At 55.9% G+C, this 13,005-nt stretch overlaps 1 protein-coding gene across 1 annotated transcript in view; it reads right to left on the bottom strand.

Moving 5' to 3' along the window:
* Positions 1-11,189, bottom strand: part of LRRC75A (leucine rich repeat containing 75A) — a 96,018-nt gene extending 84,829 nt beyond the window's left edge. The window contains exon 1 of the mRNA XM_040615204.1: positions 10,354-11,189. Coding sequence (XP_040471138.1) covers positions 10,354-10,614 — 261 coding nt within the window. The 5' untranslated portion in view covers positions 10,615-11,189. The remainder of the gene's footprint in view (positions 1-10,353) is intronic.
* Between the last annotated feature and the right edge of the window lie 1,816 nt (positions 11,190-13,005).

Genomic DNA, 13,005 nt, shown 5'->3' with positions numbered 1-13,005 from the left:
AATCCTACCCACAAAAAAAAAAAAAAAAAAAAAAAAAAAATAGGCTGCTTAAATCAAGATTCCCTCCTTGCTGACTTTGGCTGCCGTCACTGCCATGGACATAGATCATTCACACTTGCATCCCAAATTGCTTCACGCTTTCCACCTTCACGCAGGAAGCTCACAGCAGCCATCAGGAGCAAGGTTTCCCCCAAATCCCTTCTTCTTCCCACTCCGGAGTGGGAAGAGTTGTATCCAGATAGATGTGTATATGGAAATGGATGAAGGACTGCCAGAACGAACCGAAGCTCTGCTGGCTCTGCCTGCATGCCACCACGGGTCAACAGGGACCTTCAGAGAAGGGACCATCAAGGATGGGCTGTTTGGACAGGTTCGCATCCCGTTTCTGCAGAGATTTGTGCTACACTACCCTAATTTTGGTGAGCTCAGGCTGGACCAGGGCCTGGGGCTTATTCAACACAAGCAAAACCCGCAGTAGACGCTGCAGCGGGTGCGATGCATCCCTCATGCACGGGAGCTGGGGCTCTGCCCCGGCGTGCCCTTTCACTTTTGGGGGTTTGAACCCTCAGGTCCAACTTGAGGCCCTCACCCCCACACTTGCCATCTCATGAGATGTCCCCAACCTCCTGCTTCCCACTGGAGGTGGGGGTGCCCCAAATCATTTGGGGACCCCCACACTGGTCCCCACCACAAGCACTGTGCTCCGTGGGACTGGTAGGGTGGGAATGGGGCAGGGGTGTCCCTGCAAAACCCCTGAGCATATCTCCAGCTAAAATAACCATTTCCCACCATAGACTGCAAAAGGCTGAGGGCACGTCTGCTCTCCTTCCTTAGCAGATTCTGCTTTCCCCTACTGGGATTTAATTGTCGTGTCAAGATCAGCCTGGCCTTGGGGAAGGTGGGGGCAAAGGAACAGCTCTGCAGAACAAGATAGTAATTAATTGCTTGCCAGATCCCAGCCACCCCCTCAGTGGGCTCAGTTTAAGCATCCCCCAGAGACAGAGTCAGCTCTGGGAGTGTTTCCCAGCGTGGTACCCAGCCATGGGACCAGGGGCTCCCAGGCACAGATTTGCTTCAAGCCCGGTGCCCTTCGGTCATGCAAATATGGGGAATCTCAGCCTGTGCACGAAGAAGATTGCTGCCCATGAGAGACGGAGATATGGAACCACTAACGGCATTACTGCTGGGTTTTAGAATTGTGTTGTCTCAGCTCATCACGCTTTGGAGGGGGAGGAAGAGACAGAGAGCGCTCACCTTGGTGTGTTTTACATGCTGAGGTTTAGAAAATGGTGCTTCACCTGCCATGTAGCTGGATGTCCTGCCCCTGGTGGGTACCACAGCATCCCCCCAGCTGGGTGAAGGCAGGGGCCAGCATCTGCCCCATGCCCCCCAGCTTGGCCAAGCTGCTCCGCACCCTACGGGCCATGCTGGTTGCTCACCTTTTCTAACCTGGCTCACTTTTGCTTTCCCAGCTAGCATTCATTTTTTCATCTTCTGAAGCTAAACATAAAGCAAGGAGCTGAGAAATCCAGCAGACCCTTCCCCACCCTCCAAAGAAACCCCCACCCCCTGCACTTGAGGGTCCTGCTCAAAGTGCAGGCTGGTTGGTTGGGCTCTCCTTTAATTAATTAACGTTCATTTCAACTCAAGTACTATTAAGAAGTTTAGGGACATCGCCTCACAATCTCTTGTGCAACACAAGAACGCAACCTCCTGCCCCCCGCGAGCGCACCCACAGACGTTACAAAACCCCGCAGGGATGGGCAGGCGGAGCAGCACCGGTGGGAAGCGGGAGCAGGTCTGCAGCAAAGCAGCCCTGGAAACGCTGCTGCTATTTCCCAGAAACCAACCTCAAAAGGCAAACGGGACGTTGGAGGGCTGAAAGCAGCAGGCAGCAGCCTGATCCACTGCCTGGGGTCAGCTGAGCTCAAGGATGTGCAGGCTGTTGGAATCTAGGCAACCCCCCCCAAAAAAAAGTCTTGTAAAGAAATTCCTCCCCCAACACCAAACCCGAGTCCTGCTCTGCAACGGCAGGAGAGCCAGGCCTCTGGGAAGGTTTATTATAACAGAAAGAGGCCCTAAGGAATGAGATGTCCATGAAGATACCCAAAGGCACGAGGAAGGAGGCAGCTCGCTCCCGTCGGCTCCGGTGCATGTCTGAGGCTGTCCCTCGAGCTGGTCGTGCCACAAGCTCAAACCCTCACACAAAGAACGTGTTGCTGCCTTTGAAAGACAAAAAGTCTGAAAGGTGGAGAGGCTTGAAAAGGTCTGAGAAAGCTGGAAAGCTGGAAACAGCTCCTGCTCAGAGAGCCAGGAGTAATTGCAGTTAAAACCTTCTGCCCGGGGAGGGAGGCTAGGCACAATTAGCTTTCTGCTTTCAGAGGCAAGATTAAATTTACCATCCAGTGGTCTTCTCTCCAAAATATGGAGGACAAAGAGGCTGGGATACACAGAAGACAGAAAGGGAATCAGGCATGAAATCACACTGGGCATTTGGCTAGGACCTGCGGTAGTTAAATGCTAAAAAAAATCCCATCCCTGTACAAGACTCAAATTAGTATTAATACATAACTATCGCATTTACCTAAGAGGAGGTCACAGTCACCGACCCCTCCCCCCCCCAACACATGGCATGCTATTATTGATCTCAAGCTATCAAGAAGCTATAATACACTGGATTTCAAGTGCATGGTCCCATACCACAGTGCCCCGAGACCCCCCGCACAGCCAGGCACCCCATCCCAGCACAGGTCCCAGCGTGGGGACCGGCAGGGAGGTCCCTTCCCACACAGCCGTCACACCCACGCACTGGCAGGAGAGGGGAGACATCCTCAGACACAGGGTTTTTGCAGTCTGAAGCAAGATAAAAAGGAAAAGGAAGAAAGAAAAAACAAAAATCCTGCATGCCAGCCTGTCTGAGGGCTGGAGCCCCGAGCTGCCTGCATTTCGCATCAGATGTGAAAGCAGCAGCAGCCTGGGGGGGGGGGGGGGGGGGGGGGGGAGGGGGGGGATGAGAAAAAAAAAAAAAAAAAGAAAAAAAAAAGGACACATTCCTCATTCCTGCTATTATATAAACAGATGAAGTGCTGAATAGGCGTCAGCTTGCCAACTGCGACCATTAACCTCTCCCAGTTTGGAGATTTCTGGCTCCAGTGAGGGTGCAGGCAGGACCTCCTCACCCAGCCCAGCAGGTCCAGCAGAAGGAAACCAAGATGTGACTCAGCAGTTTCATCTCTGACCCCTTTCAGATTAAGTCCCCGTGCTGCATCACCTCCTGGATCCCCAGCTCTGGCACATGTGGGAGCCACCACCTCCCCAGGCACGCAGCCCCCTGAGCCAGCAGCGCTCCCAGAAAGGCTGAGCTGGGGACCTCTGAAGAGCTGGCCGTGCAGGGAGCGCATCCAGGACATGCTCCTCAGATGCAAGTGGATACAGGGACACGGATCTTGCTCCTGCTCGGGAGCTCTCACTGCTGTCCTTCCAGCAGGCACAGCCTGCCTGGCTGTGTTGCATGTGTTGTTTTAACGCATCCACTAGCAACGCTGATTTCTTATGCGTGTGATTCCCCAATCCCAGCGGGGACATCCCTGCTAGAAGAGAAAACCGCCCTGCTCCGTGCAAGCAGTAGGGTGAGCATCACTGCCGCACCGGGGAGGGGGGGCCTCCAGGGATGGAGCCCGCATTGCTGAGCGCTACCACCTCTGCCCTCCCCAGCACCGCCTGGCCTTCCCCTCCCTCCCTGCATCTCAGCATCTCCCAGGGACACATCCTCCTCAGGAGAAGCAGCGGCAGCCATCTTCCAGGGGGTTAATTAAAACCAGGCTGCTCAGATGCCAAGCAGATGCAGGATGCATCCACCTGTGAATCCCATAGGGGAAGGAAAAAGAGCAGAAGGAGCCAGGATGGGGAGCAAGCAGGGAAAGTACGCTGCAAGAGAGCAGCTTGCAGCAAGGCAGGATTAGGGAGCACAGCGAGACCAGAGACCCCGTTTGGGGCAGAAACACCCCCCCACTGCCATGCACAGTCATTTGTTGTCAATGCCTCCAGCAGCCTAAGGGTTAAAAATAACTGTGGGGAGTGCTGCGGGTTTCGTCAGCAACCCAAACCAGAGGAAATGAGGCTAATCCCAAAGCCGCCCCACTGAGCTGGCAAGATGGGTTACCCAACTTCCACCTGCGGTGCCCTACACGGCACCCGGCCTTGGCTCCTGTCGACCCCCCCTTGCAAAAATCAAGTCCCATGCCACAACCCTCTTCATCCCTGCCCTCCTCCCGGCAGCTCGCAGGCTGCGAGGAGCTGGGAAACCCCAGCCTCCATCACCTCTGATGCTTCATGTGGCAGAAACAATGCTGCTGAGGTCCTCCAGCAGCCGAGGTCCTCCAGCATCCCTGGGGACCGCAGAATGATCTCCACAGGGATGATACCCCACGGCTGGTGAGGAGCTGGGAAACCCCCAGCCTCAGTCACCTCTGATACTTCACGGGGCAGAAACAACGCTGCCGAGCTCCTCCAGCATCCTGGGGACCACAGGACGGTCTCCATCGGGATGATGCCCTGCAGCTGGTGCGCACGGGGCCAAGAGCAAGCACAGAGCGGCACAGTCCAGCTACAAGGCACTCGCAGGCTGCCGCTAAGATGCATCATATCAGCCAGACCGCAGCACTCCCCAAGGTCTGCTCTAGACATCCATAAGCACGTCCAAGGCTGAGGAGGAATGTTTAAGCAGTTTTGGCATCGGCAGGGCTGGAGAACGTGCTTCAAGGCTGGTGCAACGCCAGGGGCCAGCATCCTTCGGGGAGAAGGCTGGAACCTGAGGCAAGGCAGCACTGAAAAATATCCCTTTCATCCTGACGAGCTGCCAGAGACACTGCAAACCTTGCAAACTCACCTGACAACACATCTACCTGCATGGGGATCTGCTGTGCAACAGCATCTCTCTCTCTTCATCGTAGTTAGGGGAAATAAATAACCCTGGAAGCACTCCTGACCCACAGCCTGTACCATGGCAGGTGCACACTGTGTAACACAGACCAGGCTGATACCGGGCCATGAAATGCTTCAGGAGCTGTTACCGAGCACACAAATTTACAACAAGGGGCCAAATTGCGTCTTTATGGGTGACTGCTTTTCGAGCCTGCCCGGGGATAACACTGCCCCGCAAACCTTCCCCTCCCCACCTCAGCATCTCCATGCACCCACGAGATGCTAGAGCTGACTTCCCAGGAAGGTCCAGGAACACCCACATCTCTCCCTTTGACTGCTCCAGGAACAGTGCTCTCCTTCCCTGCTGCCACGTGGCCGGGGATCGCTGCCTTCACAGCCCCCAGACCCCCCGCAGCTCCTGCCTCCCTGGCAAGCGCAGAAACCTGAGCACTGGGGGCAGAAAAGGGGGACAGGTACGATATACATCATGGGGCAACGGGGACAAATAGCTCTCCCTCTACATCAGCTGCCATTTAATGCACTTACCAATGTTAATTAAGCAGAAGGACCGCCCCTAAGAATTGCTTTTTAATTTTACCACACAGCCCTTTGCCCTGGTGTAGCAGGGAGAAGGACATAGGAGCCCAAAATGAACTCTCTCTACATCAGACATTTTTTGTTTTACTATTCCCCTGGCCAAGCCCCCTCTTACAATGAAGATATTAATCATTTAATTAATAAAGCATCCCTGCACCACACAGTCCCTGTGGCACCGGGCAGCTGCTCAGAAGTAGCAGGCATTTAATCCCCAACCTGATGGGGCAGACACCGGGACACGGTGGGGCAGACACTGGGACACGTGGCACCTTGTTCCTGCAAACCCAGGATCAGGATGGGACAGGGCCGGAGGTGCCCGCACCCGCAGCAGGGATGCATTTCAGGGACAGACCACGGGGACCGCAGGCTGCCCACAGCGGAGGCAGCTGCCTGCGCCGCGGGCACGGGGTCTGCATGGCTTGCTGGGCATCAGAGCATGTTTGCCCCCAGCCCCTTCTTGCAAATTGGGGTTATCATGGTGTCTTTGCCCACCTGGGGTCCCACCACCACCCAGCAACGCTGGCGCGAGCCGAGAAACCACCTTGCAAGTCCTGCAGCTTTGCCACACCTTGGACCTTGCCATTTAGCTTCTGGCCATCTTCAGTGCTTGGAGCTTATTACAATACTTCACCTTCTTTCCCCTCCCCCTTTTATTTTTTGCTTTTAATTCCTGGAACTGCTGTACACCTCCTGCCCCACGCAGGTGATGCCCAGAGCCGGCAGATGCCTCCTCCTCCCTTCTCCCATCAGCCCAGCTCTGCCCAAGCAGCAGCGACAGCCCAGCAAAAGCTCCACGTCGAGCCATAACCAATGGCAAATTCTTCGAGTGAAACGTAATGTGCTGGGAAGCGCTTCACCATTTCACTTGGGAAAATGATCCGTTTGGCAGCAGAGAGGAGGAAAACATGCTTTGTTTTACAAATTCTCTCCCCAGCAGGAGAGACACTCCCAGAATTTAATATACTGACAGCGCTTGGCTGCTTTAACCACTGAAACTCAAGAGTGCATTAAAAAAAAAAAAATTAAAAAAAGAAATAAGTGATAGTCAATATAATATTAAAGCCTATCCTGTTCTGCAACTGGTGGTATTGGGCACAGCAGTTCATCGGCGCAGAAGAGCTGCAATTCTGCCACTCATGACAGCAGCCGGCAGGGTCTGAGTGCAGGTTCCCAGCTTTCTCCAAGTGCTGGACACAATTAATTAATTCACTTTTCACTCTCAGGGTGAGGCCCTGCAGCAGCTCCTTGTGGGAAAACAGGGAGGATGCTGACAGGTAAATCTAAGAAGTCGCTTTATAGCAGAGAAACTGGATTCAGAGTTTAATCAGTGCAAGAATTATTTCCACGAAAGGCAACCAGCTCCATCCAGGTCACTAGCAAGCTTCTTGCAACCCCAAACTCCAGCCTCAATAAAATGGTAAAGTATAATATATATATATACACACAATATATATTATATATAAAATATAATAAATAATAAACAGTATTTCCACCTATTCTCCGATGATTTAACTGCTAAAAGCATCCCACATGCAGCATGAGCATAGCAGGGATGCCCTATGGGAAAACACACCTCATCTAAAGAGGGCAGCGGACGGCACTTTTTGGAGGGGGGATTTTAATTTTGTAGCATGGGGTTTGGGCTCCAGGCAGTTGACGGTGTTCCTGGAGCAGATGGAAAGAGCAACCGGTATCTCCAGCTAAGGAGCCTGTCGTGAAAATGAGCCTGGCTGTGCCAAAGGAGCACGTACTCTTGCGAACGGCCGCTGCCAGCTCCTGCACGCAGTGATAAATAACATAAGTGTTATTCTGAGGGCAGGCAGTGGGATCGAATTCCCTCCACACTGGAGACCGCTTCTGACCTCTCCAAGGAGCAGTCTCGAAGCAAAGAAATCTGTCTGCTGTTCACATTTTTCATCTTTTTAAACAAAATGAAGCCCGCTTCGTATCTCAGCGCTTTTATAGTTGTTCGCAACCTTCGAGCATTCTTGAAAATATTAATTAATCCTTAAAAGAGCCTGTAAAGAAAACAGCGTTGCTCCCCCTTAGGGGAGGGGAGCAGGGTGGATAAATTTGGTGAAATGCAGAGGGCCACGCTGGACATTGGTGCCAGTGGTGGGGCTGGAAGGGTAGGACCTGCATGTTTAAAATATGATTTTGCTGCCCTGCCCTTTGGCTGATTACCAAACACAGCTTTTGTGGGAGCCCTAGCAGGCAGGAAGAGAAGCCCCCCAACCCTCACCTTGCAGCTGGCAGGTAGGGCAGGACATTATGTCAAGGAAAGCTGAAAAGCTGGTCTGCCTCGGGTCTGGCTACACGCTCATCCTGCTCAAAAAAAGCATGGAGCATGTTCAAACACAGGGATGCTGTCACCTACCCCCTTGCTAGCATGCTGGGCTGGCTTCAGAGCTTGATGGAGTCAGTGGAAAGGCTCCCAGTGACCTAAATGGCTGGGATTTAATAAAAAAAGCCTACATGCAACTGAGAGCTGGGCACCAGGTCACTTGGTTTGCTCGAAAACCCCAGTTTTGCAGCAGCATCGCACATCACCAACCCACACCACAGCCCCTCTGTGGTGGCCACCGTTTAAATGGCTCATGGGGAAAGGTCTCTGCCCCACCAGGTTCACCCATCCACCCCCCTCTGCAGGAGAAAGCTCGTCCTTCCTCCCCTAGATCCTCCCTTTCAGGCTGGGAATGTGGCAGGAGCTCAGCTCTCAAAGACTCCCGCTGCCTGGCAGCCCCAGCTCCCTGGGAGCAAACTGAGCATCCCTTGTAACCACCAATGCACCCCTCAACTGCCACCTCCGGAAAGCCAGCCTGGGGAAAACCACGGCAATCAGGATTTGTTCAGTGGGGCATCCCACATTCGCTACTCGAAGGCAAGGAATAATACCATGTCATTAAAAATGTGCTTTGAGTCTATTATAGTATCTAGGACAAAGTGTTCCCTATTTTGACACTCTAAGACAAATTTTATCAGAGCAAGCTCTTCAGAAACACGCTCATGAAGACCTATCTGACTGTAACAGGTTCCTTGCTTCCCCCAGCATTTTAAAATTAATTTCTACACACACACACACCCCCAGTCAGATGATGGGATGCCCCCACGGTCAGATTTGTCATTAGGGCAGCTGCTGCAACACATCCCAGCTCCCTCACAGCCAACCTGCAGGGAGGGAGAGGATGGTCCAGAGCATCGCTGAGAAAAAATAGTATCTGAAGCCAGAGAGAACTTGGGAGCGACTCATGGTACTTCACAGGCACCGAGATTATTTTTTTTTGTGGTGGGGGTGTTTGACATAAACACCTTCTAAAATTAGCCCCTGCCTTCCTGCCAGCTCCAATGGGCTGCTGTGCACCGATAAAGCTTTGGCGTGGCTGAGAGGGTGCGACATTTGGGCACAGATCTGCCACCCAACTCACGGCAACCTCTTGACCCACACCGCCACACAGATCCCGCATGGAGAGGGGTTTGTCCCAAAGAATCATACCCCCAGCTCCCAGGGAGGGGGGCACGTTCATCTCAAAGTACCGTATCTCAAGCCTCGAGAGCTTTCTATAAAGGAACGCAAACACGCGTGGAATTGCTCAGATTTCTCAGCCGGACTGCCCCAAAGACAGTCCTAAACCCCGTAAAGGGACCCTGGCTGACGGGGTAGATGGAAGTGTGCCTCTGGGTGGGCTGCAGGGCTCGGGGACATGCCCCAGACAACACTTCCACTTGCTAAAAAGTTACCAGGACCAGAAAATGGAGGGGGGAAAACGCAAAAAGCAAAACCCACCACAAAAACCAAGAAGAAAACCAGCAGAGCCTGGAGGAGCTGCGTTTTCACACAGGCAGACTGACACCGAGCAGATCCACCGGGCCAGGGAGCTGCTCCCGATGCCCAGCAAAGATCTGAGCAACTTTTCCCCAGGTTGTAGAACTGGTTACGCTGAACAGCTAGGTGCCTTGCAGGCTCCTCGGGAAGAAAACCGAGCTTGAAGACGGGTCTGTTTTCAGTTTGCATGGAAAACTTGCTGGTTTTCCAAGCCCTGTGTACCCCAGAGCCTTGAGAATACCCAGCGCTTCAGCTTTTTTATCACCATCTATCAGCAGAAAAGGTTAAATGCTAATTTGCTGGAGACAGAGCAGTGCTCCTCGGCTGCCTGTTTGCTCACAGCAACTTTCAGTCGTGTTGCTTCCCAGCTCATGCCCAGCTCAAACAAGACTTTCAAGGGGAAAGGTCTTGGGCTCTGCACAATTAATTCCCCGCGCGGCATCTCGCACGCTCGTTGCTGCCAGCCCCAGTCACCACCAGCAAAACTCCACCAAGCGACTGCGCGTCAAAGAGAACAAGATAAAAAGCAAAGCTGCCAACTCTTGGTATTTCAGAGCCGAGAAGAAAAAGAGCTGCTTCTCAAAAGCTGCCAGCTCAAATTGCCTCAGCGTTTCCACAGATCTTGCTTTAAAACACCGAACTTTTTGAAAGTTGAGTGGGAACCTCCTTGAGTGGGCTGCGCATACTGCAAACCCCAGAGCTATCAGCGCAAGCAGTGAAGGGAAAGAGAAAAATGTACCCGGCAGGGTTCCTCGCTGCAGACAATGCAGAGCCACCTCCCCGGGGTTCTTTTCCCATCTCCAACACCGTGCCCACCCCCGCAGCTCCTCAGCAGCTTCCCCAAAATTACGCCACGAAACGCAGACCCGCAAAAACGGAGCGTACCCCCCTTCTCGCTAGCAGGCGTTGGAAACCGGGATGTGTTTCGCACCTAGACTGCCTCTTCCCCACCGCGAGCAGGCAGCGCACCCCCACCCGCACCCCCCCAGGAGAAACCTGCCCATCCTCACCTGCCGCAGGTGCCTCAGCAGCTCGGTGGCCTCCTCCTGCTTCCCCTGCTTCACCAGCACCAGCATGTCCTGGATCATGCAGATCCGCCGGTGGTAAGGGGGCAAGCTGCTGCCACCACCCTTCCCAAACTTCTCGCCGGACTTCACCACGAGGGATGCGAGGAAGTCCCCCCTTTCCCTGGGGGGCACTTTTTTGCGGTGGTGGGCCGGGGGGCTCTCCCCGGTGCCCGGCTGGCAGCCCTTGGTCTGCTTGGTGCCCATCGCGTGCGGCCCCGGCTTCTGCAGCCCTGGGGCTGCATGCAAAGGGGGTGGGGGGTGGGGGCTCGGGGCTGGAAGCCACGGGGGAGGGACAAGGCGGGGGGGGGGGGGCACAGAGGGATGCACGAGGGGTTTGGGGGTGCACAGGGGGATGCACGAGAGGACGCACGAGGGATTTAGGGATGCACAGGGGGATGCACGAGGGGGGATGCACAAAGGGGTTCAGGGGGTGCGGGCGGGGGCTCGGCGGCCCCGGGAGCCTAGCAGGGGGGCGGGTGGCCGGCGGCGGGGCCGCTCCGCTCCGGCAGGCGGAGGAGAGGATGGCTGCGCCCGGCGGAGCGGAGCCTTGCGGCGGCCCCGCCGCCCCGCTCCATGGCTGCGGGGATCCCGGCGGCTCCTTCCCCGGCGCCGGGCGGCGGCGGAGAGCGGCAGCGGCTCCGCGCAGCCCCCGAGCCCCCCCGCAACCCTCGCCTCCTCCTCCCGGCGCCGAGGGGGCTCCCGGGGTGGGCGGTGGGGGCGGCCACGACTTGGGGGCAACTGTTGCGCGGCGGGGGCGGCGGGGCTGCCCCGGGAGGCGGCGCGGCTCGGCCCGGCCGGCGGCGGGGTGTGCAGCGGGGAGCGCCGGGGGAGGGCCGGGGGCGGGCACGGTGCACCGAGGCTGGGCTTGCGGAGGAAGCTGGAGCCGGACGGGGCTCTTCCTTCCTCCACCGCCTCCTGCAGCCCCGCCGGGCTGGGGATTGCACCGGGGGGGTGCACCGGGGGGGGGGGGGGGGGCGGCGGAGTTGCATGGAGGGGAGCGGCACCGGGCTTGTGTTCGCCCCGGGGGGGGCGGGCAGCGGGGCTGGGCTGCGGGCAGCCCCCGGGAGGCGGCGTGGGGCATCCCCGCTGGTGGTTCCCGGGAGGAGCACGGAGGGCTTTCCCGCTGCAGCCTCACCCCAGGGGACCTGCGGGCGCTTGGCCGTGGCCGTGCCGCGCACCCAGCCCGGGCTGTCCCCTCGGGTGTCCCCCCACCCGAGCCCCCCTGGGGGGCACAGCCCGGCTGCGCCCGCCCGCACCTCCCCGGGGCTGCCACCGCACCTCCTCCCCCCCCCCCCCCCCCCCAGCCCTGGCAGCAGCCGCTCATCTGCAAGTCACCGTTTGCGCCCTGACACCCCCCCCACCCCCCCACCCCAGCCAAAGCCCCCCCACCTGGCCCCCTCATCCAGTGCTGGCAGCTGCCCCTGGAGCACTGCTCCTTCCAGCAGCTCCCCATCCAATATTCAATCATTCCTTATCTTCCAGGCACCCGGCTGGCAGGGCTCAGGGCACGGATTACAGCTCTTGGATAAAGATCGTCAGGAACATCTCTTCCAGACAGGGACTGCTCACCTGCTGCAGGAGACTGATTGCTCAAGAAATGCCTGGAAGGAATCAGCTTTGGACTGACGAGGCCCCAGCAGCAGCCTCAGACCCTCTCCTGCTGCAAGGGGCTGTTTTCGCACACCAATGTGCACCAAACTCCCCATCCGCCCCCATGCTTCTGCTTGGCCAGGGCAGGAGATGGGCTGGGAAAGCATCACCTCCTGCATTTTGCAACTATGTTAGAAATAATCCCAAAACAACACATGAGAAATGTTTGCCTCCTCTGCATCCTGCACAACTGCACATCCACAAACACACAAATGCCATGTTATGTTGCTGAATAAAAGGCAGCTCTCCTCCACAGCCAAACGGCCGGAGGCCCACATAACGGTTTCTACAACTCCAAAGGCCAGCTGATGTTGTAATGCATTTTTGTGCACGGACCACGAGAACAGCACAGACCCCCAGTGACCTCGGTAGGGTTTGGCTCTGGTTTACAGAGCCAGGCTGCACAGGATCCAAACCAGGACCAGGCACCAGTGTCTTCCCCCAGGAAGACAGCTCATGACTGCTGTCATGAGCTAAAAACCACATTTCACTGGTTCAGCCGTATCGAGTACAGTCACATTGTTTGCAGAAACCACCAGTTTGTGTTAACCAGAAGCTTCACCTGGCAGTAAACCTCCCCAGAAAATTCAGGGAAAGGCAACCAATTTGCCAATGTCAACAGGAGGCAGTGGGAAGTGATGCCTGACCCCCCCAGCAGCATTTCCCCCTGCAGACTCCATTCTGGGTACGGCCTCCTCCCTTTAGAAGGATCAGTCCTCTTCATGCTATTAGCAGGGTGATAACGCATAACAACATTAAACTGTCATGACCCTGCAAGAGGCCCGTGGCTGAAAACTCACTTGAAGGAGCACCATTTCAGAGCCGGAGCCTGATGCTGTGCCCCAAAGTCCATGGGAATGGGACCGGTCACCTCGCGCATTCATTCTGCTTAAGGTGGTTTCCCCACCTGAATTGACTGAGCATCGTCAGTGCTTTCCTGGGCAG

Source organism: Falco naumanni, chromosome 1 (genome assembly GCF_017639655.2).
Source record: "Falco naumanni isolate bFalNau1 chromosome 1, bFalNau1.pat, whole genome shotgun sequence".
Classification (NCBI taxonomy): domain Eukaryota; kingdom Metazoa; phylum Chordata; class Aves; order Falconiformes; family Falconidae; genus Falco; species Falco naumanni.
The sequence above is the reverse complement of the archived record's forward strand: the minus strand, read 5'-3'. Positions and strand labels throughout refer to the sequence as shown.